The 26,167-nt window shown below is 49.8% G+C and overlaps 9 protein-coding genes across 9 annotated transcripts; 6 read left to right on the top strand and 3 right to left on the bottom strand.

Moving 5' to 3' along the window:
* Positions 1-635: 635 nt before the first annotated feature.
* ABOM_011759 (BTB/POZ domain-containing protein) lies at positions 636-1,501 on the top strand (the record flags this gene model as incomplete). Its single annotated transcript, XM_022538887.1, has 3 exons — positions 636-655; positions 719-845; positions 902-1,501. 3 exons carry the CDS (start codon positions 636-638, stop codon positions 1,499-1,501), a joined length of 747 nt encoding a protein of 248 aa, XP_022383295.1.
* A 92-nt stretch (positions 1,502-1,593) lies between these two features.
* On the bottom strand, positions 1,594-3,406 carry ABOM_011758 (glycosyl hydrolase family 79 C-terminal domain-containing protein; the record flags this gene model as incomplete). Its single annotated transcript, XM_022538886.1, has 5 exons — positions 1,594-1,984; positions 2,055-2,382; positions 2,471-2,812; positions 2,870-3,177; positions 3,234-3,406. The coding sequence occupies 5 exons, from the start codon at positions 3,404-3,406 to the stop codon at positions 1,594-1,596; spliced, it is 1,542 nt and encodes a 513-aa protein (XP_022383296.1).
* Positions 3,407-5,221: 1,815 nt separating this feature from the next.
* ABOM_011757 (putative LysM domain protein) lies at positions 5,222-7,117 on the bottom strand (the record flags this gene model as incomplete). Its single annotated transcript, XM_022538885.1, has 1 exon — positions 5,222-7,117. The coding sequence occupies one exon, from the start codon at positions 7,115-7,117 to the stop codon at positions 5,222-5,224; it is 1,896 nt and encodes a 631-aa protein (XP_022383299.1).
* A 1,209-nt stretch (positions 7,118-8,326) lies between these two features.
* Positions 8,327-9,633, bottom strand: ABOM_011756 (protein-degrading AAA family ATPase MSP1; the record flags this gene model as incomplete). Its single annotated transcript, XM_022538884.1, has 2 exons — positions 8,327-9,514; positions 9,568-9,633. 2 exons carry the CDS (start codon positions 9,631-9,633, stop codon positions 8,327-8,329), a joined length of 1,254 nt encoding a protein of 417 aa, XP_022383300.1.
* A 386-nt stretch (positions 9,634-10,019) lies between these two features.
* Positions 10,020-11,680, top strand: ABOM_011755 (putative chromosome segregation protein (Pcs1); the record flags this gene model as incomplete). The annotated part of the gene is made up of 3 exons (XM_022538883.1): positions 10,020-10,917; positions 10,971-11,405; positions 11,457-11,680. The coding sequence occupies 3 exons, from the start codon at positions 10,020-10,022 to the stop codon at positions 11,678-11,680; spliced, it is 1,557 nt and encodes a 518-aa protein (XP_022383297.1).
* A 612-nt stretch (positions 11,681-12,292) lies between these two features.
* On the top strand, positions 12,293-15,698 carry ABOM_011754 (mannose-ethanolamine phosphotransferase MCD4; the record flags this gene model as incomplete). Its single annotated transcript, XM_022538882.1, has 5 exons — positions 12,293-14,035; positions 14,090-14,277; positions 14,352-14,490; positions 14,594-14,702; positions 14,809-15,698. The coding sequence occupies 5 exons, from the start codon at positions 12,293-12,295 to the stop codon at positions 15,696-15,698; spliced, it is 3,069 nt and encodes a 1,022-aa protein (XP_022383298.1).
* Positions 15,699-19,605: 3,907 nt separating this feature from the next.
* Positions 19,606-22,257, top strand: farA (CeGAL family transcription factor; the record flags this gene model as incomplete). The annotated part of the gene is made up of 5 exons (XM_022538881.1): positions 19,606-20,408; positions 20,464-20,892; positions 20,946-21,128; positions 21,182-22,153; positions 22,209-22,257. 5 exons carry the CDS (start codon positions 19,606-19,608, stop codon positions 22,255-22,257), a joined length of 2,436 nt encoding a protein of 811 aa, XP_022383302.1.
* Positions 22,258-23,039: 782 nt separating this feature from the next.
* On the top strand, positions 23,040-24,504 carry ABOM_011752 (cystathionine beta-lyase STR3; the record flags this gene model as incomplete). Its single annotated transcript, XM_022538880.1, has 3 exons — positions 23,040-23,255; positions 23,338-24,381; positions 24,439-24,504. 3 exons carry the CDS (start codon positions 23,040-23,042, stop codon positions 24,502-24,504), a joined length of 1,326 nt encoding a protein of 441 aa, XP_022383303.1.
* A 628-nt stretch (positions 24,505-25,132) lies between these two features.
* ABOM_011751 (uncharacterized protein) lies at positions 25,133-26,132 on the top strand (the record flags this gene model as incomplete). The annotated part of the gene is made up of 2 exons (XM_022538879.1): positions 25,133-25,302; positions 25,361-26,132. The coding sequence occupies 2 exons, from the start codon at positions 25,133-25,135 to the stop codon at positions 26,130-26,132; spliced, it is 942 nt and encodes a 313-aa protein (XP_022383301.1).
* Between the last annotated feature and the right edge of the window lie 35 nt (positions 26,133-26,167).

The following is a 26,167-nucleotide window of genomic DNA, read 5'->3' as shown; positions in this document are numbered from 1 at the left end:
GTGGGCAATCAAACCAGAGAATGATTCTTACACATACTGGACTATCCCTGCAAGCAAGACTACGCGTGGAGGTGCAGAATTTCCTTCAATCTTGGCGACATGCATAACTTATCAGGACTCTGCCCGACATGGGGCGACCAATAAAAATAGAATCTGGGCGGTTGGTGGGTGGTGGTCCTAAGCGGATCTAGGAACAGGGGTTTTGTAGAATGACCGGGTACGGCGCCATGGCCTTTCTGCTCTTACTCTCCCATTACCATTGGCACAATCTGATGGCGATGGTTGATGCATGGCCACGTCATGGGCGACCTGCACATTCTATGCCACTGGGCAAAGCATAGTACCAGCAAGAAGCTGATGACTGACTCGATTCATGGGCACCCACACAGCGGCTCGCATTCGCTTGTTCAAGGCGGCATAAATAACGGCAATCGTGATTTTTCTTTCTTTTTTCTTTCTCTTTTTTTTCTTTTTTTTTGGTTTTGAAATAGAGCTCACCTTGTCCTATCTGAAAGATACACGAGTTCTTGATGAAGAAAGTAAAGAAGAAAAGAAAGTCAGCAGTATTAGAATCCGCTGGTACAGCTGTTGCACCTACCGAGCCGATTTCTTCAAACGAAGAAATTATCAAAAGAATGAAAGACCTTGTCCTTAGGTTAGACACTGCTATCAATAATCCTATTGCGCGCAATTAGCTAACTACGGGCATTCCAATTAGTCATTATCTCAATCCGAAGTACAGCGATCTGTCTATCAAATGTGGTGATGAAGTTGTTCCAGCCCATCAGAACATTATCTGTCCTCAATCACAGTATTTTGAGGTCGCTTGCAATAGCCGCTTTAGAGTGAATACTGCAGTTCTTTTCAGGCACGATCATTAGATTGATCCAAACGCTTATAGGAAAGCAACGGCGAGATCATCCTCGAGGATTGTGATCCTATGCTCATCAAAAAGACACTCGAATTTTTGTACACGGGCGACTATACTTATGACGGTTCTCCAAATACCCAAGCCTTCCTGAACTCGAAAAATAGTTCCGAATGTTCGCCCCAAACAGGGGCAGACCTAGATTTTGAGTTGGATGGGGACGTCGGACCATATCCACGCCCACCTCGGAAAACCAGTACCGCAAAGTTCCAAAGTTGCCAGGCCGTCTTCCACGCTCAAATGTACGCACAAGGTGATTATTTTCAGATCAACGGGCTTAAGACGAAAGCCAGGCAATCCTTTGAAAACTCTTTCTTAGAAAATCCTAATCGAGATTCATTTAACTCTTCCGTAATTGAAGTATACAGCTCAACGGAAGAGCACGACCGTGGACTGAGAGATCTTGTTGTCCAGCTCACGACGGACAATCTCAGGACTCTGAGGAGGGAGGAGGATCCTATATTCTGTGACAGTCTTTTGGAATCTGTTCCCAAATTCATGCTGGAAGTCTGTCGTTCGACCTTGGACAAGTGTGCTGAGTATGAGAGGCAGTATCGAAGCTGGGATTACTAGAAAATTCCATTGCCCTTTCTATCCTATGCATTTCATTGCTTTTTTTTTTGTGGGTGGGGGGTTTGTTGCTATATAGTAAGTAGCTGCCAGCATCACTCTCGTTCTACTATGACAGCCTCCGAAGAGAGCAGAGTTACGAGGCCAGTCGAGACCTTCTCGATGCTCAAGTCACCTATGATGCTCCCGCTCGCGTCGACACTCTGACCAGCCCAAGTCACGCCAGTTCTCGCATCGGAACTTTGGCCCGTCAAGCGTCTAACCCTTAGGTTGGACCCAAGGCTAGAGGCAACGTTGAACTCCCTTCTCGACCGGGTAGTTGTCCCGTTAAAGTACGCCATATTCAAGATAACAAGCTTCTGGATCTGGTCATTATCGTAAATAGCAAAATGCACAGCGGAACTGGAATCAAGCGACGTGATCGGCGCGACCCTAGGAACCTTAAGGTCTGCTACGAGATCCGCAATGAAGAGCATGCTATAGTATCTATTTCCCTCTGTGCATCAGTTATGGGCAGATTACAATGTCTCCGAGGTGGACAGGTCATGAGACTCACGTAGGGTTAATATGGGGAACTGGCGATGTATCCGTCGGCAACGGCTCCCACGTAGAATAATAAAAGTCGCCTTTGCCGTTATGGAAGAAGAATCGATCAATCCCAGCTGTGGCGCCAGTGAGTGCGTAGTCTAGTTGCCAGAGTGCTGCGCCAAGCGTGTTCGATACCCCGTCCTTCCCGTGGCAGGCAACGGAGCCTGTTTCGCCCATGTGGATCATTTTTCCCAGTGGCTTTGCGGCGGATATCTCGCTGCTGTATTGATCAAGGAGGGCTAGGGTCTGTTGGTGGTCGAGGAGGTTTCGTAGGTCGACTTTGGCGGCGTCTTCGTCTGTTTACATTTAGAGAGGGGTGAGAACTAGAATAGTGGCAGGAAAGAGGAAACATTGTTCAAACATATATGCATGGGGAAAACATACCCGTGCATATATTCCAAGGGTAGCCATGGACAGAGAAGTATTCGATTCCTGGAATGGACTGTGGTACGTTTAGTCTCACTAGTTCCGAGATACTCATATCCGGCTTGAATAATTCCGGGCCTGCAAATGATGGAAACTGGAAGCTGGAAGTGGCGGACGAGCGAGCTCGGAGACGTGGTATCCATTCACGCATTTGACTGGCATAATCATTCACGTCGTAGTCCGGTGGTCGAAAGTCTCCATACAGGTTCACTTCATTGCCTAGTTCGTATGCCATGACCAGAGACTGATCGATGTATCTGAAGGCACTATCTATCTCAGCTTGGGCCAGGCTGTAGCTGTCTGTACGGCAGTGATGATTGTCAGCAAACCACAGGAACAGGAGGAACAGACACATACTGTTGCGAAAGTTGAGCCCAAAAATGATCGGAGTTCCAGTTGGCACGTTGGTCGTCAGGACATTAAATAAGTTCTTGTTGAACGTGACCTCCACTGCTTCGGTGCCCTTGGGGTCATTGGGGTCGTTTAGTACAATGCTGCTCATTGTCTGGTTACAGTTCTCGCAGAAGCTAGCTCGATCTTGAGTATTACCACCTATGCGTAGAATAGCTGGATTCCGAGACCGATCAACGATGTTCTGTAGAAGTTGTTTCGAAAAGGCGTTGGGATTGTCGACACCACCAAAATAGTCTACTGCGTTCCCAAATCTAAAGTGATGTTCGGTTAGTGCCACATCTAGTGGAAGGAGGGAATAGCAGCCTACTCAATGGACAGCCCCATCAGCTGTTTATCCAGAGGTACTGCGCCTGCAGCCGCTTGCTGGACGTTGAAGTAAACATCTGAACGAGGCAGAGGCGACGTGTTACTGTCCAAAGGCAGTGCCGCTACAAACTTCGCTGTAGTAGTAGCTAGAAGAATCAGGTGAGTGAGCACCATGGTGACAGTTAATATTGATTTATAGCCTTACTTCCATACTTACATCTTCGACATACGTTTTATACATCAGCATCCTTGCGCTTTGATACATGGAAGCGGCAACATGATTGACGGGGAAATCTATGGGTTAATACGAAGAAATCGTCCGGACCAACAGTGTGGGGTAAGTACCCCCGCCGGGCTTCCAGCGATTTAGATATGTCGTCGATGATGAGTGGGCCTGACTGACATAGAGTGCGATGCAATCCGCGAGAGGTCAGAATTGACACAGAGGGTTGCAGCAAAGGTGGGGTGAATATGTTGAAAGGAACGGTTAAAAGGGCATTTCGGGATGTCAAAGGCGTGGAAATACCAGAAGCTTTGCCCTACATGAACTGACATTCTTTATAGAAGTAAATAGATATTCTTCTTAAAAGACATCCACAAAACCTTCGGACGCGTGATTGAAGGCACCAAGATGCTCCCTGTTAGATCGTCCATGGCATGGTCTGTCAACTACTAGTACAGAGGCAATGTTTATGCTGGTAATGAACATGCCCACTCAGGATCGGTTAGCCATCTGACATGCTAATTACTGTCAACAATATTGTTATTCGGGTGGAGCCGTGAGTCTATATAAAACTGGCCCCTGGCGAAATTCCCAGTTCGTAAAATGTGATAAATGCGCACGCACAATAGTCAATCTTGCCATCCATCATCCATATCACCCATAGTGACAAAAACAGAAGATCATGGTAATATGTATCTACTGTCGGATGGGTCAAGGTTTGACGGACACCTCAAACTGACATTAAAGGTCGTTCTACCACAATCTGCATCTAGAAATCTCTGACGTCCCAGCTTCTGAACTAAGGCGAGCTATCAGCAATATGCTGTTTACATGAGCTCAAGTTAGCTAAGAAACAAACGTGGATAAAACAAGGTCGACCAGGGTATTGCAGTGGGCAGCCCTAAAACAGGATACCAATCAGGCAGTTTAAACTTTCGTACTCTATCTGAAAGGTCTCTTGATACTATTTCACAGGATCATTCTTGAGTCTGCGAAGGGGTTGGGTAAGCTTAAGCGCACCTCGAGTAATTGGTCTGGTAAAAAGAGGCTGAGAGGTTGAGAACTGAGAATTGAACTCCTTTCTAACGACCGGAGGTGATTTCTGATCATAGTGATGCGATATGAAATAGGGAAGTAATAGTAATTGACCCTGGCTTGGCTTGGCCGATCACCCTTGGATGAAAGCAACATCTCTTTGAAAGGGCTCGGGAACTGGAAACGTCGGTTATATTTTTGTTTAGCTCTTGAGACTGAGAAACATCCACACGTCACAGCAAAGTGAACGAATCGTATATCTCAAAACCGAACCTTCTGCACGACTCGTGGACGTAAAGAAGGAATCGATAGATATTGACTGTACGGGCAGTTATATTGATTTATCCCTAATTCCTCAAATGCCCCCATAAGTATGCCAGTACTCGGCATTTGCAGTCAGTCCATATACCAGCACAAAGGGAATCTAAATTGCTAAACACAAAAATGAGTGGCCACAGCAAAGACACCGACCCGAATAGCCAATTGTATAATCCAAGGAGCAATTACAACGTATCATCAACTAGCCAACAGTATGAGCCTGCTGCGCCGCGCTATGCTATAAGCGTACATGGAAGGTAAGGTATCTTATATCACAAAGTCCCGCAAAACTGTATCTGGTCCCTATCGTTGCCGCTGCCCGAACGGATTGCCAAAATAAGATAGAAATAGAAAGAAAAAAGGGTGGCTACTTGGCCTCGGGGTAAAAGTATGTAGCAAGATTATGCTCGACATCAATCGTCCTTGAACCTGTCCCCAGGAGTACGAGTCCTGCTCGTCCCTGCCGAAGGACTATGGAAACGGCCTCTCACTGAGCTACCGTCGTGAAGACTTGTTCCAGATCGGTTGTACTCGGGCCGCAGTATCTTTGGCGTGTCACGAGATTCTAATCCGTCATTAAGCTCAATCAGGTCTCCCGCCCCTCGTGTCGCAGGTCGATGAGCTGTGCCATTCATTTGGTGGCCTTGCGTGCTTTGCTGCAGTTCATTAAACCCAGCCTTGGCTCGGCTGGTCATCTTCCTGACCCAGCCCTCGACTGCACCGCCTATATTGTCCAAGCCAGTGGGAGCGTTGGACACAGAATTTGAAGTGTACTCCATGGAGTCTTGAAATTTCGGAGGAGTAGGAGCGGGGGCAAGGTTCGGTAGATGCTGGGCAAAGAATTTACTCAGACCGTCGAGAGCCGGCCCAGGAGCCATTGCATCACGATCAAGGGTGCCAACTCCCGGCGCAGCTAATTGTATATTGCTGCGTTGACGTTGATGGCGCACGGCAGGCTTAGATTTAGCTGATGTTTGTGACCCTGCCGAATCCGCGTGAGGTCTATTTCCAGATATAGATGTAACGCGTGAGGATTGAGGTTCAATGGTGGATGAAGTCGAGGATAATGTTGGGGTTCTCTCGCGTCCAGAGAACGAAGGACTCTCAGAGTCAGTATAGGAAATAGATTTCCGTTTTGAGCGCGGAAAGAATCCTAACGCCCTGCGTGGAACGCGTCCAATCTCGACAGGCGCAGAGAAGCCATCGATCTGGACCCAGGACTCGTGTTTCCATATTTGGTCAGCTTCCATCTCTGAAGGAGCGTCCGGGATTGCTTCAGGTTGATCGCGAGGCCCTGAAATCGAACTCGGAGCTATTGAGCTCCCAGTTGGATCTTCCAGAGAGTCGCGTCTGGAACTCTCAGCATGCACCAGGTTTAAATCATGCCGAATGGGTCGTCCTTTGACTGAGCAAGAATCGACTGGTAGAAGAACTGTCTTCCGACCTTGAATACTATCACTGGGCCAAAAGCCATTCGCCTTCCGGAATATCGCAGGCTGACAACCGTAGCGTATCGTTACCCCCGTTATACTGTCCGTCGGCTGGACATGATGTACGTACGCCAGAGCTTCCTCGTCCAGGTTCGAACCTACTATCAACTGGCCCGTCCGATCACTAGAATCGCGTCGTTTGTGTTTCGTATTGATATTTCCATTCATCTCTGTATCCGCCAGTAGCAATGCTTCTCTTTTCTTAGCCTGTACAAATGCTTGCCGTTCTTCCTTAGTTCCAGCGCCAATTGCGGAGGTAGATGGAGCTGCCGGTCCCCACGACGAGGGTGTCAAAGTTCGCGATGGGTTCCCCATGTACGAATCGGGGCGTGAAGGCTTCCTCGCGTGTGTCCGTGGCGTTCCATTGGTGGCGGGCCGTGCAGTATCACTTCCCAAAACCGATGAGGCCAAGCTCTGTAACGATGACCAAGACGCATCTAGAAAGTCAACGGCAGCTCGCGACGACTCCGCGAAGTTGACTTGATTCTTTCCAGTATAGCTGAACCCGCCTAACGAGCTACTCGCTCCGCGGCCAGGCGAAGATGTGACTCGGGAAGGATGTCTCATGGGCATTGGCGAAACTCCGCGGGATGTGTAGGGTGACGGGGTGGTACCACGAGATCGAGGTACTGGGAGATCCGAGGACAGGGTGGTGGACAACCCGGAGGGCTCCAACTGCCTTCCATTATCACTTTCATCGTCGGTGAACGATACCAAGCGGCGAGGGCGTGATCGCACGGTTGAGGTGGACCTACGGGAGGCATTCGTACCATTTGTCCCAGGGCTGAGGGTGTCGGCAAAGCTGGTACTGGAACTCATCCCTGACGACGATAACGATTATTATATCCGAGGGAAGAGAATGTCGTCAGCTCTCCTAAGAGAAGGAAACGTTGGGTGAATGATCGCCAAACGCAAAGCGCCATGGGAAGGCCCTATAGCAGAACGTTCGTCATCCAGTCTCCGTCCCTATCGCATCCGTGTCCTTAAAGCGACGTTCTAACGTGCTAGGGTAAGTGCAATTCAGTAATCCGTCCAATAAATGATGACCTTCACACAGTGGATTGAGGTCCAATATGACGCACAGTCCAGAGAATCAGGGACATCGAACTAGGGAGACCATCGAAAGCTGAGCAGGGAGTATGGGGGGTGGATGGTCGGGGTGCGGGATGTGGCAGAAAGGGTAAATTAGTGGTTTAACCTCCTTTGTGATGACGACTCCCCCCGAGTTTAGTCCTACTACTAGTAGCAAGTCCAGACGTCGTCCACTCACGGCGGGGCGGGTCCAGGTCTTATGTAAAAGGTCAAGAAAATGGAGACTTTACGGCGCCCGCTGAGATTAGATAGGTCGTTCAGAACTCTGCCAAGGGGGGAATTGAGAGGAAGGAAGCGACCACCAAATAAAGGGAGAACGAAAAAAAAAAAGAAAAGAAAAAGAAGAAAAAAAGCAGCAACAGTAGGAATCGGAGGAGAGGGACGTTCCGCCAAAGCAAAAGACAAAATTGTGTTCGATCGGGAACCTAAGAGGCGATCCTTTCCCAGTCGATCTTGTCATGTTCTTATCATACTACGTAGGTTACCTTCCAGCCTCCGGTTGGCCACCGTTGGGATGTACGGTACCGTATTGCCCGCGGACCGGCGAGTTCCCTCCCACTGTGGTGTAGTAATTGCTTACGACAACACTACTAGTAATATCATGACGCATTGCATAACCATATGCACTACTCCGAGTACATATACTCTATCCTGTCAAATATACAGTGAAGCTTCGTTCATTTGATCCATTGGGAGATTCCTCTAAGGATAATACCAAAAACAGAGGAGCCGTCAAAAAATACTCTATGGGCAGTATCGGACTTCATAACCAGGATGGGGTGGAAATTGCCACATATGATAGCCATATCCGAGAAGGCCATTAAATATCTGGCAATATGCTCAAACAATAAAAACAGAACGCCTTTCCCTTCGTGGTGTATACAAGTAACATAGACAGGCGGCTAACAAGATAAGTTCACGAATTCATCACACACTTCACTCCGGCGGCTCCGCCATTTCCGCAGATGGCCGTGTTTCAACTTCAGAGGTCGCCTCGGACTCTGTACTCCATTCTTTCTCCGAGCTAGCCTTGATGGATGCCTGCAGTTGTGTAGGCGGGGGAATAACCCTAACACCTCCAGCACGTGTGAAGAAGTCTTCTGTTCGAAGACCACGGACCTCTTTGGGGTCGACGGTGTTCATTTGAAGACCAGCAGCCTTTTTCTCCCGAATAAGCTCTCGGACGGGTGCCATAGCTGCGTCGCGGCAGGCTTCCTTGATATCACTGCCTGACATGCCTTCCATGGCTCTAACAAGGTAGTCGAGGTTAAAGTTCTCCCGATCTACCTTGGTATCTTTAAGTACGAGACTAAGGATTCGAAGTCGTTGTGGTGCTGGAGGAAGAACGACCGGGAACTTCTTAGGCATCCGCCTGAGAATGGCTTCGTCAATATCCTGTATGCGGTTTGTTGCTCCCATCACAACAATCCGCTGGGGTTCACCCGACGAGTTGGCGGAGGTAAGGCCGTCCCAATGGGTCATGAACTCTGCCTTAACCATGCCACTTGCCTCATGTTCTCCACTCCGCCTAGTGCCAAGAACAGCGTCTATCTCGTCAATGAAGACGATGGAAGGCTGCAGCTTCCTGGCTAGGGAGAAGACTGCATTAACCAACTTATTCGAATCACCGTACCACTTCTCTGTCAGAGTTGATATGTGTAGGTTGATGAAACATGCCCCACTCTCATGAGCAAGCGCTTTGGCAAGCATAGTCTTTCCGCACCCAGGAGGACCATACAGCAGAACACCGGACGGGGCCGTAAGGAGTGAAGACGTAGATGAATAGAGGTGAGGCATGGTTAGTGGGTAGATGACAGACTCTTTCAACTCCTCGATGATCTCGTCCAAGCCACCAATATCCTCGAATGACACGGGAATATCGTCTGGGGCAACAACATCCATCGCGATCGCTTGTTCGTATTGATTCAGGGCAAGGTCTCCACGCTTTTGTCTCCGCCCCCTCTTGCCTTCTCTGCGTGGTGAATCTTCATCCGACTCTTCCCCCCCATCGAGTCTCCGTAGAATAGCAGCCGACTTGCGTCGTTGCTCCTCTTTCTTTTGGCTTTCCGGGTCGAAATCAAGACGAGATAGGAGATATCGAATGAGGAAGTAGGCAGATGCCGACTGAGCATATTTTGTTAGTCCAAGCGACACCGGGGGGATCAAGTTTGACTAACAGTGCCGGCAACCATCACCAATTCCTGTAAGAATTGCTGCCATCTCGGACCGCGCGCTGAAGCCATGACGATACAACTGCGCTCAATACCAACGACTGTTTATATTATAAGGTACAGAGCACGGCCCTGCTTCAGAAATCCAGCTGCAACAAGGTACCCGAGGCCAACAGCGGGATGCAGATAAATTATGCGACGAACCCAGCTGAATGTTACTCGGGTCGGCAAAGCAGCTGTGGCGCTGATCGGAGCCGTGGCTTTGCCGACAGCGTCACATGCTTCACTGCCTGTTGGTTGGTTTGCGGTGTCGTAGGCGGAGAAGGTCCCACTGACGCGCCAGTGATCATTCGTCCGAGTTTTGTTGTCGTGCTAATCGCTGTGTACAATACAAGTGTTGCGCAGTACCTTTTCTTTCTACTATTTTGTATAAAATTATATAAATTTACATTCTTGCAATGCCACCAAAGAGAAAGGCCGCGGCCAAACTTTCTAACTTAGCAGAATCCGACAACGAAGACGCGACGCAGGCCCAGGAACCACGCGACGATGAGCGCCCTACGAAGAAGCCGAGAGGACGCCCTCGTTCGAAGTCAGCAGAGCTCAAGCCACCAATCCAATCGAAGAATGACACCACAGCTGCGCCCTTGCAGGCGCCGGAGGCCGCACCGAAGAGGAGCACAAGAAGGGGGAGACCAAGGGGTAGCAGGGGCTCACTGCAATCTGTTACCCAAGAGATAGAAGAGCAGAAGGAACCCGAGGAAGCGGAGGAAGACGCTGGTCCTCACATACCGGAGAGCGCGCCTGCATCTAACGATGAGCTAGTCGCATCGCAACCTGCTACTAGGTCAGCTAGATCTGCGAAACCCGCGAAGCCTACAACCTCCCGCGGACGACGCAAGGCAACTGCTGAGAAGCAGGTCAAGACTGACGGCGAATTTCAATATACCCCGAGGAATACGCGACAGCATACATCACCGGTAAAAGGCGATGAAAAGGCTGAACAATCCACGAAACGGCGGAAAGCTGATCCACAGTCGGAACCGGAAGAGGAGGTGTCAGAAGGTGAAAAGGCTGCGCCAGATGTTGTCGAGGAAACCTTTATCCAAGAGGAGCCAGTAGAACCGCGCCGTGTCTCCATGTCGCCAACTAAACGTAGACAATCTACTCAACGTCCTCTGCAGAGTTCGCCACTGAAACCTAACGCGGAGCCGGAGTTAAGGCGCAAGATCGGAGAACTCACAAAAAAGTACGATACTTTGGAGAGTCGCTACCGAACCCTCAAAGAGATAGGCGTGGTAGAAGCAAATGCCAATATGGAAAGATTACGGAAACAATGCGAAGCAATGACGAATGGTACGTGAATCCCGGCTCCCCTAGCGTAAGAAGTAATATACTAACTTATCTAGCTTCAAACAACTTGGTTGCTGGTCTAAAGGCAGAATTGGAGGCACAAAAAGCTCTTGGTCAGCAGAGCCGGATACTGCAGAACCAGATGAAGGAGCGAGATGCAGAAATTGCTCAATTGAAATCGCAAGCCGAAGATACCACCAGTCAACTTTCTTCCGCTCAAACTGAGGTGAAAGCTTTGCAGACCAAACTTGCAGCTGCTCGGAATACAGCAGCGAGTCTGGAAAGCGCTGCCGCCAAGGTCCCTGGAAGCGCCATCAAGGGCAGTAACAACCGTGCTAATGCCGTAGCAAACGCTGAAGCCGCGCAAGCAGCTCAGTTTGCACAGCTTAAGGAGGACCTTTACACCGACCTTACGGGTTTAATTATTCGTGATGTGAAGAAGGGAGACTCCGACAATCTGTATGATTGTATCCAGACAGGCATTAACGGAAGTGAGTATCTATACCTCCGACTGCATGAGAAATACTCTAACCTAGCGATAGCACTGCACTTCAAACTGGCCGTACCGCACGTTTCGTCGGCCAATTTTGAGAATGCAGAGTTTCAGTATATCCCACTTTTGGATGACAATCGAGATCGCGATTTGATCGACATCCTTCCCGAGTATTTAACGGTGGATATCACTTTCGTCCGTCAGCAAGCGTCGAAATTTTACACCAGAGTCATTGACGCTCTCACAAAACGGCGGACAAGCACTGGGAATTGATAGCTCTTGATCGTTCCTCCGCTCGTACACGCACTTCCTTCGGAATTGGTTTTACTTGCGCAACCAACTTGCTTTGATTATGAATTGAGTCCTTGCTCCGTTTTGCATGGTAGGAGTAAAGGCAATGTAACGGCGTATAGTCATTGGAGAAGGTATCTGGACAAGGCATCTGGATCAGGAGTTTAGTGTTAATTTGGATGATCGACTTTTACATATGCAACTACAAACATCTGCGGGTATGAGATAATGGGAACCTCGGTGGACGTCTAGAAGTTTGGAACGCCCCTTTATTCAGTAGTATATACCTCTAGTAATATCAGTATCAGGGGCAATTGCGGAACCCGTGGGTGCCGTCTACCGTAGCCGCTGCCGTGCCGTATTGAGGACCGCCGATTGGCTGTGGACATCCCCAAGTTCCTCAAGGTGTCAGGGACGCGGAAAAGTGCCATCTTTCATCGGAAGATCACTTTGAGGCTGCTGTCAGCTTGTCAGCTCCCCATTGCTTCACTTGTCCTTCTTTTCAATTTTACCCCTATCTGATCTCCTGCTTAGCCAATATCCTTCTACACAGACCCTTGCCCATCAATTGATCCGGGGCTGGCAAAAGAAACCATGGCGCGTGTCGGCCGCGTTGGGTTTCTCACCCTCGCGGTAGTCTTCCACCTAATGTACGCCTATTCGATCTTTGACATTTACTTTGTCAGTCCGATTGTCAGTGGCATGAGATCCTTCGGCGTGGAAAGAGAGACCAAATCCGAGGCACCGGCCAAGCGTCTGTTCCTATTTGTGGCGGACGGCTTGCGCGCCGATAAGGCGTTCCAAGCATTGCCTGACCCAGATGCACCTACAGATCTTGAAGATGAAGAACCGATCTACCTTGCGCCTTTTATTCGGTCCCGCGCTCTCTCTCACGGAACCTTCGGCATCTCCCACACGCGAGTTCCCACCGAATCGAGACCTGGCCATGTTGCGCTTATCGCGGGGTTGTATGAAGATGTTTCGGCAGTGACGACGGGTTGGAAACTCAATCCAGTGGACTTCGATAGCGTCTTCAATAGAAGCCGGCATACATGGAGCTGGGGGAGCCCGGATATTCTTCCAATGTTCAAAGAGGGTGCCGTTCCCGGAAGGATCGACGCAGACACATACGGAGAAGAAGCGGAAGACTTCTCGGCTGATGCGACCAAGCTTGACACCTGGGTTTTTGATAAGGTTAAGGAGCTCTTCGCATCTGCAAAGAAAAACCCGGAGTTGGATGCGAAATTGCGAGAAGATAAACTGGTCTTTTTCTTGCACCTTCTTGGTCTAGATACTACTGGTCATTCCTACCGGCCCTATTCAAAGGAGTACCTACGCAACATCAAGCTGGTAGATAAGGGTGTGCAGGAAATCACGCAACTTGTGGAGAATTTCTACGGTGATGGCAAGACGTCATTTGTATTCACTGCGGATCATGGCATGAGCGATTGGGGAAGCCATGGGGACGGTCATCCTGACAATACTAGAACCCCGCTAGTTGCTTGGGGCTCTGGTGTTGCTAGTCCCAGGTACACACACGAGGGAAGCATATCAGGACACGAAGATGGAGTGTCAGCAGACTGGGGCCTTGATCGCGTCCAGCGCAATGATGTTGCACAGGCAGACGTCGCTGCCCTCATGGCCTATTTGGTTGGACTTGACTTTCCCACCAATTCCGTTGGACAGTTGCCCCTCGGCTATCTAGATACTAGTCCTAAAGATAAGGCGTTGGCAGCGCTTGCGAATGCGCAGGGGGTTCTGGAAATGTACCGTGTCAAGGAACAGCAAAAACGGGACGCATTATTACGGTACACACCTTTCGAGCCTCTTGCAGATAGCGGCGAGACATCCGTGGAGGTGCGTCTTGAGAGGATCAAAACCTTAATTGCGAACAAGTCTTACGACGCCTCAATTCAATTGAGTTCTGAGCTCTTAGTTACGGCGTTGGAGGGCTTGCGGTACCTGCAGACATATGATTGGCTCTTCCTGAGGACTATCGTCTCTCTAGGGTATCTGGGTTGGATTGCCTACGCTTTGACGACGGTAATTGATCTGCATGTCCTGCACGGTAAAGCCGAGTCGAATCGCACCCCGTTCAGTATCATGTTCTTTTCATCTATCCTCGTTGCTCTCTTTTCCGTCTTACTGTATCAAGGCTCTTCATGGAGGTATTACTTCTATGCACTGTTTCCAGTCTTTTTCTGGGAGGAGGTTTTCGCACGGCGGAAAGCCTTGCTTGCTGGCCGTGAGATACTACTGGGTCATGTCCATTCTGTAAGCGGGTACCTTGCATTCGTCATACAGCTCTTGCTATATGTGGGTGTATTGGAGGCATTGGTGCGTTTAGCTGCCCCTCACTCATTAGTACGCGGCTGACAGTACCATCTACAGGTGCAATCCTATTTTCACCGGGAAATCTTCACAGTTTGCTTTGTCTTGGGGGGCTTTTGGCCAGTAACCTACGGCACAAAGTTCCTTGGCGGGCATAAGTTGCTTTCTGCATCATGGGCACTCGGTTGTTTCCTTATGAGCATTTTTACTCTCCTGCCCGCCAACAAAGTTGAGGACACGACGATGATGTACGAGATGATCCCCAAGGCCATAGGCCACCTCTGTTCAAACATATACTTACCTGGCTTTTTTTTTCGTGCAGTTCCTGTGGTTCTCTGTTGATGTTCTTGACGGGTCTGCTATATCTTATCTTTGAACGCTCTATCTTGGGACAGAAGCGCTCTTCCGATCCAAACTCGACTGTCTCTAGCTGCGGCTCGCGAACTATTATGGGTGCACAGGTATGGAAGCCCTCATCAATGCCAATCACACTAGATCCCCTGCTTTTACCAACCACAAGTTCTTGGACTTTCATGCTGTGATATTGTGACTAAGTCTGTCTAGGTCGGTATGATCCTGCTTGCCTTGATTGTAACCAGGTCAAGTGCAGCGTCTCTTCAGGCCAAGCAGGGCCTTCCTCTTGGGAACCAGGTTCTTGGGTGGTCTATCTTGGGTACGTGCTGTCTCGCCTTTTTTATCCCTCAGGCTATTTTGATTAGTCGCCCAATCCCGCGACGGATACCGAAGGACATGTCAGTACTGATACCAAATAAATGTAGTTTTTTCGCTCCTGCTGCCGTTTCTCCACCGTCTGTATCCCAATGGTCACTACCTGCACCGATTGATGGTTATCTTCCTTACCTTTTCTCCGATTTTCATTATCCTTACCATCTCTTACGAAGGCTTATTCTACTTTGTCTTCTGTATGACTCTCCTGGCATGGGTGCGGCTGGAGCAGGCCATCTATGTTCATACTGCGGCCCCAGCTAGGGAGCAGGATCATGGTGTGGCAAATGGCTCTATACCCGCGAAGAAGCCGAGTCCGGGAAGCACAGTGGTAGTCGAAGGCCAACCCTACCGATACCGGACACTTAGCGTCTCCGATGCACGTGTGGCGCTCTTTTTCTTTTTCCTTCTTCAGTCGGGATTTTTCAGTACCGGAAATATCGCATCTGTGTCATCCTTCTCGCTGGATAGCGTGTACCGGCTTATCCCGATTTTTAACCCCTTTACTCAGGGCGCGTTGTTGATCTTAAAGCTTCTGATCCCATTCGCGATTATCAGCGCCAATCTGGGCATCCTCAATCGCCGACTGCAGGTGGCCCCCAGCGCTCTGTTCATGGTTGTGATGTCCATCTCGGACGTAATGACGTTAAACTTCTTTTACATGGTCCGTGACGAAGGATCCTGGCTGGAGATTGGCACGACCATTAGTCACTTCTGCATTGCCAGTTTCCTGTGTACGTTCGTGGCAGTCCTGGAGTTCTTGAGTGAATTATTCATCAGCGGAGTGGACTTTGGACACACCGCCACCACCGTCGGGTCCGCAGTTGCGAAAGCTGTCAATGGGTCCGTGGCGTGTGGACATTCTCCGGATTCTGTTAAATCCGGGGATGATACGGTGCACGTGGGGATCACCACCAAGGCTGATCAGGACGCCCGTTCATAGAAGATGTTCTGTATATTTCTCCTCTCGATAGATTTCATACCTTTTATTATTACCTTAATACATTATTCAATGATCAGACTTGGCCCTGCTCCATCTGCATTGCACGCCATTCTGAGCGGCCTGATAAGCATGCATGGTAATAAAAAGGAAATGTAGATCCCCATGAGCCGAGGCATCACAAGCCAGAGCATGACGCAATTCGACTCTGGAGGTGTCAGCGCCTAGACCACCCCAGTGCTCGTACCTGTCAGTCATCAGTGCAGAGTTCGACTCCCGCCAAACTCTCCGAAACCTCCCTACGTACCGTACCATAAGCCTTAAGGTTTGGACAGATCCCGAAGCGAGATTGCGGGGAGCCAACCGCCTGAATTCCAGTGTGCCAATCGTGCTCCCTGTCAGGAACGGCGAATGAGGCTTTGCTCGGATTCTCATAACCCCCGTCTGAGGAATTTCGGTATGGAGTGCGGCCACGTCTGTGCGGAGGGGGGAGGATCCTATCCCGTCTTGGGAATGGACTGCGAGGGTGTGGGCAACGAGGTCTGGTGATAGGTGGGTGGCAATAAGAGGTTGGATCTCGGGGGATGTGAGGTGCGCGTTCTGGGGAAAGGATCTTGTTCGAGATTATCTGATTCGATATGGTGATAGATATTGAGCGTTATATATCGCATGATCAGACGTTCGTGCTTATATTGAATTGCGTATTCGTATCGTCGTCCACTGCAGAAGCCGACCCCGGCACATACCCCTAGTACTACTACTAGTACTAGTAGCTACACACGCTGTACATCCATGCAACTCATACTTTAATCCCCGATCTGGTGGAATGCAGGAACAGAGTGTCTTCGTATCCGTGCAGGGGATGTTCTGGTCATATATCCCCGATCGGTATATCTCAAATATAGAATCTCAATATGGATATATATATATGTGTGTGTGTATATTTCTACGCATTTATGCAATTACAACTACATGACCAGCAGATATGGATGATATGGGGTTGTGGAGAGTTCCGAGCCTACGGTGAACAGATTATATGTTATCGATCGAGGTATGACTATATATATTTTGACATGAGTACTACGCGGGCAACGGGGTTCAGTGAATCCCGATTAGGGGCAGCCCGTTGGATTTCGCACGAGTCAAGCGTTTTAACGGACATTCCCATTGTTGATTCTGGGACTAACCCTCAGGGGTAAGTGGTGAGCAATGATGGACCTTTAGTAGACAGACCGCCGAACTTACCGTGCGCTTGGGATTGGACTGGACCTTGGGGCCACCATGTGCCCCAAAAACTAGACCAATTCCCATTGCCGTTTTCGAGTCCACCTGATCTGGATGTCGTGCGGATCTTAAGTCCGTTGTTTTACCTGGAGGTCTGGTGGAGTCATTGCCTAATTACTATCGTGTAGCTTCATTCAAGATGCCTAATTATTAGTCTCTCAGGCTGCCTGCCTAATCTTGAATTGTTGTTCCCGGTGATTGTTCATGGTTATCAGTTCCTGTTCTTATGTAATTTATGTAATAAAGTGCAAGATCTTATGCCTTCAGTCATTGACGCATAAAATGCTGATACGTAGTGCAGGAGTCCATGTGGATTCAGATTACCTAAAACATAAACCTGTGTGGAGTTGAAAAATACATCAAAGAAGCTTAAAGCTCCGGTCAGCTTATCCCCTTGCATTTAGTTACACCTGTCCATATGGTTTTTAAAGTTGGCAGAGTCATTCACCGGGAGACACAGAAAGAACTTTAAACGCACAGGAAGGAAAAGGCGACACGTGCAGCTGAGATTCATTCACTGGTTGAATGTTGAGGACCCTATGGACCAGGATCTGGTTCGGGTTGGGTTACATCGAGGATATCCCCGGTGTATTACTTACCATACCGAGCTTGCTTGGTTTTAGGTACAGACAACCTGAGGTACTAACTACTAGTAGTACTAGGAGTAGCTTCCATACCTTGGGAAGCAGCCCTTTTGGGTGTCATACACTTCCATACAGTTACCTACTTAACTACCTGCTGCATCGAGTAAGGTTCTGAGGAGCCCCAAAAAGACAGTTAAGAAATACCGTGTGCCACTCCACCATGGTAAGTCCCAGGAGTTAATTATCCACGGAGGAGAACTGTCCAGAATCCCAGACATGGACCCTGGTCCTTTCTGGATCCTTAGGTTAGTTCGCCGGCGCTACCGAGAGATTTGCCAACCATCAAGACTTTAGTGCAGCAGTAGTTCACCCGTCTAGCAACAGGAAACGAAGTAATACTAATCACCCTTCTCCACATCATCTATTTCCGGGATGGATGATCCGCCCCAAAGTCCACCGTTCTGACTGCTAATGGTATTATTGCCACTCCCCGCTCGTGTCCTTCTGCCACCATCCAGAACGGAGTATACTCTCTCTCTCTCTCGCTCTCTCTCGCGCGCGCGCGCCCTTTGTTCTCCATCCTTCATTTTGGAACTCTACCTTGCTCGTTTTGGCGGGGTTTGCCCTCTCTCTCTACCCTCTCGAATCCATTAATTCGCCCGTCCAGTTCCATCACCACCACAACCCTGTCTATAGAATTTCAGGTTCCTGACAACCCTTTGACCTTCCGAGAAATTCTCTGTCCACACATTCCCACCCTCCTACTGGAGTGATTCTCGGTCTCCGTGCCCTCCCTTCTCCCTCCCTTCCCTTTTCCCTCGATCGCATCGCATCCATTATTCGGGTGGCGGCGACCTTCGACCCGTGAATTTCCCTAGTACTTTTACCTACCCCAGTAGCAGCTGAGCAAGAGGAAAAAAAGCGCTGCAAAGAGAACCAGAAGGGACAACAAGCGTGGTCAAGGCACACCTTTCGGTTCCTTGTAATTTTCTTCTTTTTCTTTTCGCCTTGCCAATTCTGGATTTATTACATTATTTATATTTTCTATAACCTTGGCTATATCCCCAATCCCTATATTATCGCCCTCGTCGCTCCGAACGCTCTTTCGGTCGCGTTTTCTCTGCATGGATACTTTTTGGCCATGAGCACAACAGGAGAAAATCACACAGATTCTACTTCCAGACCCAGCCCGGCCCCAAGCGCCACAGGCTCAACGGGAACTTCAGGTCTTACAGTGCGAGCGGGCCCAAACGGACAGATGAGTTTCAGAAGGTGTGTGATGATATTTCCTTGCCCTGGGGTGGTTCACCAAGTGTGGGTTTCTGCGCTGTCGCGGGGCTGCAGCGCACGAGGGGATGGTCGCAGATCATCAAAATTGGAGTTGGAAAGGGTCCCTGGGTGGATGGGAACGGTCGAGATTTTAAAGGAGTACAGATGGATGCTAATCAGATTTATCTAATCGCTGTTTCAATAGACAACGTGCGTCGCGTGCTTGTGAGGTATGTCTCTTTGTTCTTATGAGGTCGACGCGACCTGTGAAAGCCTCGGCACCTCGGCACATCGCAGCTTTGCTTTGCTGCCCTCCCCCCTATCATGCTATCTATCCATCAGGCAATCCTAGTGATGGTAGCATAACGCAACCACGATAATGTTTTTATTTGAGCGTATTGTTTGCTAACCTATTTTTCGTCTTATCTCGTGAAGACATGCCATGCTCGAAAAGTAAGTTCCCCCCGGGTCCAGACTGATTCGATCGCCTTTTTGGGTCCCATCCCTTCCGGTGTCACCCGCCCGCCCTGCTAGGTCTCTGCAGTAAAGGAGATCGCTAATCGCGTCATTTACCCACAGGTACGCTGCGATGCTGCCAGTCTAGGTGTGCCATGCACCAACTGTGTGGCCTTTTCGATCGAGTGCAAGATCCCCACGCCGAAACGCAAGAAGAACCAAACAAAAGCTAAGGAGAGCTCCGGGTATGTCTTCAAATACCTCATACATCGATTCGCTATCGACTTTATCCCAACATCTACTGATTCGCCATCGAAATGAGCAGTAGTGAAGATAATCCCCAGAAGGAAACACCCACGGAGGAGCAGTCGACAACGGACGGCAAGGATGCGTTCGGTTATTCAAGTAATCGAATGGCCGTCGACGGTATGCCTGTTACATCACTCACAGAGTCGCAGGCCGCTCAGCAAGCCACCCAAAATGGAGCATATGCCCAGTTCATGAAACCAAAGTTTGCGCGCGCCCCAATCAAGGAAGCTGGCCGGGTTGCTTACCTCGGCGAGTCCTCGAATCTTTCACTCCTGGTGCAGGACCGCCATGGAACGACAGACGTTGTACACTATCCCCTCCCGCCCAATGTTCGCGGCTCTCGTGCTAGATTGGCGGATCTGGATAACCTGGAACTGGATATCCTTCATCAGCGTGGCGCCTTTCTTCTGCCGCCAAAGCCTCTTTGTGATGAACTAGTCGATGCCTACTTCAAATGGGTCGCCCCCGTAGTACCCATTGTTAATCGCAGCCGTTTCATGCGACACTATCGCGACCCCAAGAACCCACCTTCCTTACTGCTCCTTCAGGCTATTCTTCTCGCTGGCTCCAGGGTGTGTACAAACCCTCAGCTGATGGATGCCAATGGTTCAACAACCCCAGCAGCCATGACCTTTTACAAGCGGGCAAAAGCACTCTACGACGCTAATTATGAAGATGACCGTGTCACGATTGTTCAGGCCTTGGTACTCCTGGGCTGGTACTGGGAGGGCCCGGAGGACGTTACTAAAAACGTCTTTTACTGGACAAGAGTGGCTATGGTTGTAGCACAAGGGTCGGGTATGCATCGAAGGTATATTGTTGCCCTCATTGCTGAAACATTATGGACAACCATCTAATTTTCACAGCGTTGAATCGTCCCAACTGAGCAAGCCGGATAAAAGACTTTGGAAGCGAATTTGGTGGACTCTCTTTACAAGGGACCGATCCGTAGCAGTGGCCTTGGGGCGCCCTATCGGTATCAATACAGATGACTCGGACGTTGGAATGTTAACCGAGGACGATTTTATCGAAGACGAGGTTGATATAGCAGCTGAGCATCCGCCGGACCCCGTGCATGTACAGTTCTTCCTGCAATATGTGAAGCTCTGCGAGATCATGGGTTTGGTACTTGCGCAGCAGTACTCTGTGGCTTCGAAGTCGAGACGCATGAATGCTATGGATCTGACACATTCGGATATGGCGTTGGCAGATTGGCTCCAGAATTGCCCCAAAGAGGTGTGCTGGCAACGGCAGAATCATCACTTCTGGGCCGCCCTGCTTCATGCGAACTACTAGTAAGCTTTACACTTCCCCGGGACTCTCTACACGGGACTAATGCAGATAAAAGCACTACCCTTTGTCTTTTGCATCGGGCGCACATGCCTCCAGCTTCTTCTGCCCCAAATAGCTACCGCGTAGAAGAGATGGCCTACCCCTCGCGCACAATCGCATTCCAGGCCGCTGGAATGATCACTTCTATCGTGGAAAATTTGCAGACACATCAGGAGATTCGATATACGCCAGCCTTCATGTAAGTTTCGATAGTGTGTCCGTTTTCCGCATTAAGCACTCACAGTGTCGCAGCGTCTACAGTTTGTTCTCGGCCCTGATCATGCACGTGTATCAGATGCGGTCATCTGTGCCAACAGTTGTGGCAACATGCCAGGAGAGGATCAATATATGCATGCAGGCTCTGAAAGATGTCTCCAAAGTCTGGCTTGTGGCCAAGATGGTCCGTACTCTGTTTGAATCCATTCTGGGAAATAAAGTTCTTGAGGAGCGTCTCCAGAAAGCTGCAGGGAAAAGGCATCAAAGGATAAGACATGACCCGGCTCAACATCAGCCCACAAGGAAACCTGACCCGCCAAAGCGTAAATTTGACGATATGGACCTCGGTTTGCCAAACGGCGGTCCCACACCACCAGTCTCATATGAGCGCTCGCGGCCTCAGACGCCTGCAGTGACTCCCTCAAGGGAAATGGGACAGCCTGGATTGAACGTTCCCCAAGGCTCTCCTACTGGTCCTCCAGCGGGCAACTCTCGAGGTAATACGCGGCCGACAACTCCATTCAACGCTCAATTTTCCCTTCCTGCAACGCCGCCCGACCTGTTCCTGGTTACGCGTACTTCACCCAACCTTTCGCCTTCGCTTTGGGAAAACTTCCAGCCCGACCAGCTGTTCCCTGATGGCACTGCTATCTTCCCTGAGTTGACTTCCCCGCAGCACAATGCTGTCGATCCACAATTGCAGATGCCGTCTCAGCTACAGACGCAAGGCATGGATCAGCGACATATGATGCCTCATCAGATGTCCTCCCGAGGTCTTCCCGGAACACAGGGAAGCCCGGAGCTCATTTCGAACATGCCTCCCGGGATGGGTATGCAAGGTCAGCAGCCGCCACAGGTGTTCGGAATGGAGAATCAGCAGCCTTGGCCAATGGCCGGGTTAGAAGCAGCCCTACATACCGGGGTGGAGGCTGCTAGCCAGGATGACACCTGGAGTAATAGCTCCCGGAGTGGGCCAACAGCACCGACGACTTTGAACGTGGAAGATTGGTATGTTACGTAGTATGTACCTGGGTTCTCCTCATACTGATGGTTTGTTTCCTAGGTTCCAATTTTTCGGCATTAATGGTAGTTTCGGCGACCTGTCAACTTGAGCATGAATATGGAATGTATATGCGATGACGACCCTTCATCATGACAAGTGTATAATATCTCTTTTCTGCTTTACAGAGGCTACTGCATTTATCCGAGCCTCTTTCTTGATTGATGAGCTGTCTCATTGGTGGTGTACTAACGAAGGAATCTCCGGTGGACATACTAAATGGATGTGTGGCAATGCCACTTGTCGCTGTCTTCGCTCTGTACAATGACCTAGCGACAGACATGCGGGTGATTGCGACATGACATTTGCCTCAGTAGGACAAGGAAAAGTCACTCCTAAGACAGTTTCGTGTCTGGCGTACGGATGAGGAGTTTATGTGATATTGATGTTGGTTCCCTGTTTTTCTCTGAATAGTTGCATCTGAAGGGGATTTGGATGGGCTCTGGATGAGCTCCTGTACATACATAGAGATCTAAATCAAAGGATATCTAAAGGAAAGAAACCAGGCTCTCAATTTCTGCCTCAGGCGGCGAATGACGAAATCGACACTTACGTGGACCAGCCAATGAACGAGCAGGAGTGGGGAGGCCATCCTTACCGTGTCGGGTAAGATAGAATGAAGGACGGGGCGACTCTCGCATGACTCTTCCGGGGAACAATAAATATTATCTTTCTTCTTCTCCCTTTCATCCTTCCATTGATTTGGCAATCGTTTTGTGATTCCTTTCTTCTTCCTATACCCTACTATCTTAGGGGTATTCGTTTCTCTCGCTTCTACAGTGCTCTATCCTTCTTTCCGTCCTTGCCCCCCTCTCTCCGCTTATCCCCGCAGCGATGTCGGCTTCAGGATCCGGTGCCGCGCCCGCGGCTTCATCCTCAGCATATCCAGCAAAAAAGGCGTTCCCTAGCGTAGATCTCGAGGGTCACAATCTTCCTCCGTCACCTGCTCCTTCCAGTCCTCATACCGGAAGGCGCTATGCAATTGCCACAGAACTCGTCTACACCGACAGCGGTGACCAGTACAACGCCAGCAGCGTTCCCATCTACCAGGTACTGTCGTACCCCTCAAAGATACCCTACTATTGAGACAATGCTAGGCATGTACCAATAGTGCTAACCTTCATCGCTGCAGAGCGCCACTTTCAAACAGACATCTGGTGGTGGAGGCGGAGAGTATGATTATACTCGCTCCGGCAATCCGACTAGAACGCACCTTGAACGCCACCTAGCTAAGGTCATGTCCGCTCAGCGTGCTCTGGTTGTTTCCTCCGGCATGGCTGCATTGGATGTTATCACTCGGTTGCTTCGTCCTGGTGATGAAGTCGTGACTGGCGATGATCTTTACGGTGGAACACACCGTCTGCTTAAATACTTGTCGACCAATGGCGGTATCATCGTCCATCATGTTGACACCACTCAGCCGGAGAAGGTGCGGGAAGTGCTGAACGAGAAGACAGCCATGGTCCTGCTCGAAACCCCTACCAACCCTCTCATTAAGATTGTCGACATTCCCCAGATCGCTACCGCCGCACATGAAGTGAATTCTACCTGCCTTGTGGCTGTCGATAACACCATGATGTCTCCGATGTTGCTTAACCCTCTCGAACTGGGAGCGGACATCGTCTATGAAAGTGGAACGAAGTACTTGTCGGGTCACCATGATCTCATGGCTGGCGTGATCGCTGTTAATGACCTGGCTCTCGGCGAGCGATTGTACTTCCCAATCAATGCCTCTGGTTGCGGATTGTCTCCGTTCGATTCTTGGCTCTTGATGCGTGGAGTGAAGACCCTCAAGGTACGGATGGATCAGCAGCAAGCAAACGCACAGCGTATTGCGGAATTCCTCGAGTCCCATGGGTTCAAGGTCCGATACCCTGGGCTGCGGTCGCACCCTCAATATGACCTCCACCACTCAATGGCTCGTGGAGCTGGAGCTGTGCTCTCATTCGAGACAGGCGATGTGGGTGTGAGTGAGCGTATCGTTGAGAGTGCCAAGCTATGGGCTATCAGTGTTAGCTTCGGCTGCGTGAACAGTTTGATCAGCATGCCTTGCCGGATGAGTCATGCTAGTATTGATGCGAAGACGCGCCAGGAGCGCGCTATGCCGGAGGATCTCATCCGTCTGTGCGTGGGTATTGAAGATGCAGATGATCTGATTGACGATCTGACAAGGGCGGTAAGTTTGTCACTCTACATGCGCAGTTGATAACTTTGGTCTAATCCATTTCTTTAGCTGGTCCAAGCTGGAGCTGTCAACCTGACCTTGGATGATTTCCAAGCGAACACAACCAACAACTGATTTACGTATACATAATGTATGTTTTTGGGTTCTCATGGCGGAAAAATAAGTGCGTGGGCATGTCTCGGGTGGTACATTGATGCGGCGTTCGGAGCCTCTGCTATATTTTTTTTTCTAAAATTTTCTTGTACAAACTACATAAAGATGCTCTATAAAAGAAAGCAGTATCGATGTGTGATTATCCGAACCTGGTTCCCATGGCAATACTGCGGTAAAAAGTTTTGGGTCAAAAAAACTGGGTGGCAGCTATAAACGTATATCCGTGTCCTGGGGAATATTTGCCGGGGGATCGCTCGGCCGGCACCGGAGCGCTTCCGAGTCGCCGGTAAGGCCTTTATCGGCCGGTCCATTCTCGTCCGCGATGATAGTCAGCGAGTCAGCATATTGCTTTCCCCCCTACGCTCGGAAATTGAGATGTCATCTCCATTAGTTTCTGCTTCGGCAGGATGTCTTTGTAATTTGGTTACCCTGATTCCTCCTCTTGAGCTTTCTTTGCCCTACGCGACGTCTGCCCTGTTGGTATTTGCATGACGTCTCTTGTCAGCGTCGCGTCCCTTCGTTGAGGTTTTATCGTTGACTCATATTTGCTATATTTTGAGTCTACTGTCGTTCTGCGCCATTGAAGATTATGTCGGGAAATGCTATCTCCCCTGATGGAGCTCTCTCCATGCAGGCTGTCACTGAGCGGCCAACTTCCACTTGGAATACCAGCCGATTAGGTTCGCGACTGGGTGTGGATATCGCCAGCGCTGCCACAGCAGGCGCTTTGACGTGCCCTGTTATTACTGTTATCGATCGGTAAGCATGCAATCTCGCCGGTCTTTTGCTGCAAAGTCTGACATCAACTGCTTGATAGTGCGATCATCGAGAAAGCATCCAAAGGCATTCCCATTCGACAGACGATCACATCATGTTTCGGGTCTATGATTCGTCACCCCGCGGGCTTCTTCCTCAGTACACCATTTCTCCTTATATATACACTCTACACATCGACATATTTGACCGCCAATGCTATTGACACGATCTCGTCCACCATGCGCAACGAATCGTTTTCCTCCGTATTTGCCGGAACAGCCAAGTTCCTCGCCACGACAACGGTGAACATGGGAATCTGTGTATACAAGGACGCTAGGTTCGCGCGGATATTTGGCGCACAGTCCAAGCCTACACCATCTCCGTCATCCACAGCTGCCCACACGGCCTCTCCCCCGGCCTCCTGTCACCCCTCCGGCGCTGCCACAGTACCCAAGGTCTCCTATGCACTCTTCTGTCTCCGCGATAGCATCACCATATTCGCTTCCTTCAACGTCCCTACGTTAATAGCGCCATCGATCCCCGATTATATTGCATCGACACCCGGGATGAAGGCAGCGATAGCTCAATTCTCCTGTCCGGCCCTCATGCAATTTGCCAGCACACCCATGCACATGCTTGGTCTGGATCTCTATAACCGGCAACCGCCAGGAGGATTGGGATGGCGCGAGCGAGTATCACGTATTCGTCGTGATTATATCCCCAGCTGTTTTGCCCGGATGGGGAAGATCGTACCCGCATACGGTGTAGGAGGTGTGGCTAATGTGCGGTTAAGATCTGCTATGATGCAATATCTAGAACGGACGGAAAAGTGATCGTTCTCCCTACTGCCTCTTCTCTGCTTTTTTTT

This window comes from Aspergillus bombycis (genome assembly GCF_001792695.1).
Source record: "Aspergillus bombycis strain NRRL26010 chromosome Unknown contig00192, whole genome shotgun sequence".
Taxonomy (NCBI): domain Eukaryota; kingdom Fungi; phylum Ascomycota; class Eurotiomycetes; order Eurotiales; family Aspergillaceae; genus Aspergillus; species Aspergillus bombycis.
This window is presented reverse-complemented; position numbering and strand designations above follow the sequence as displayed.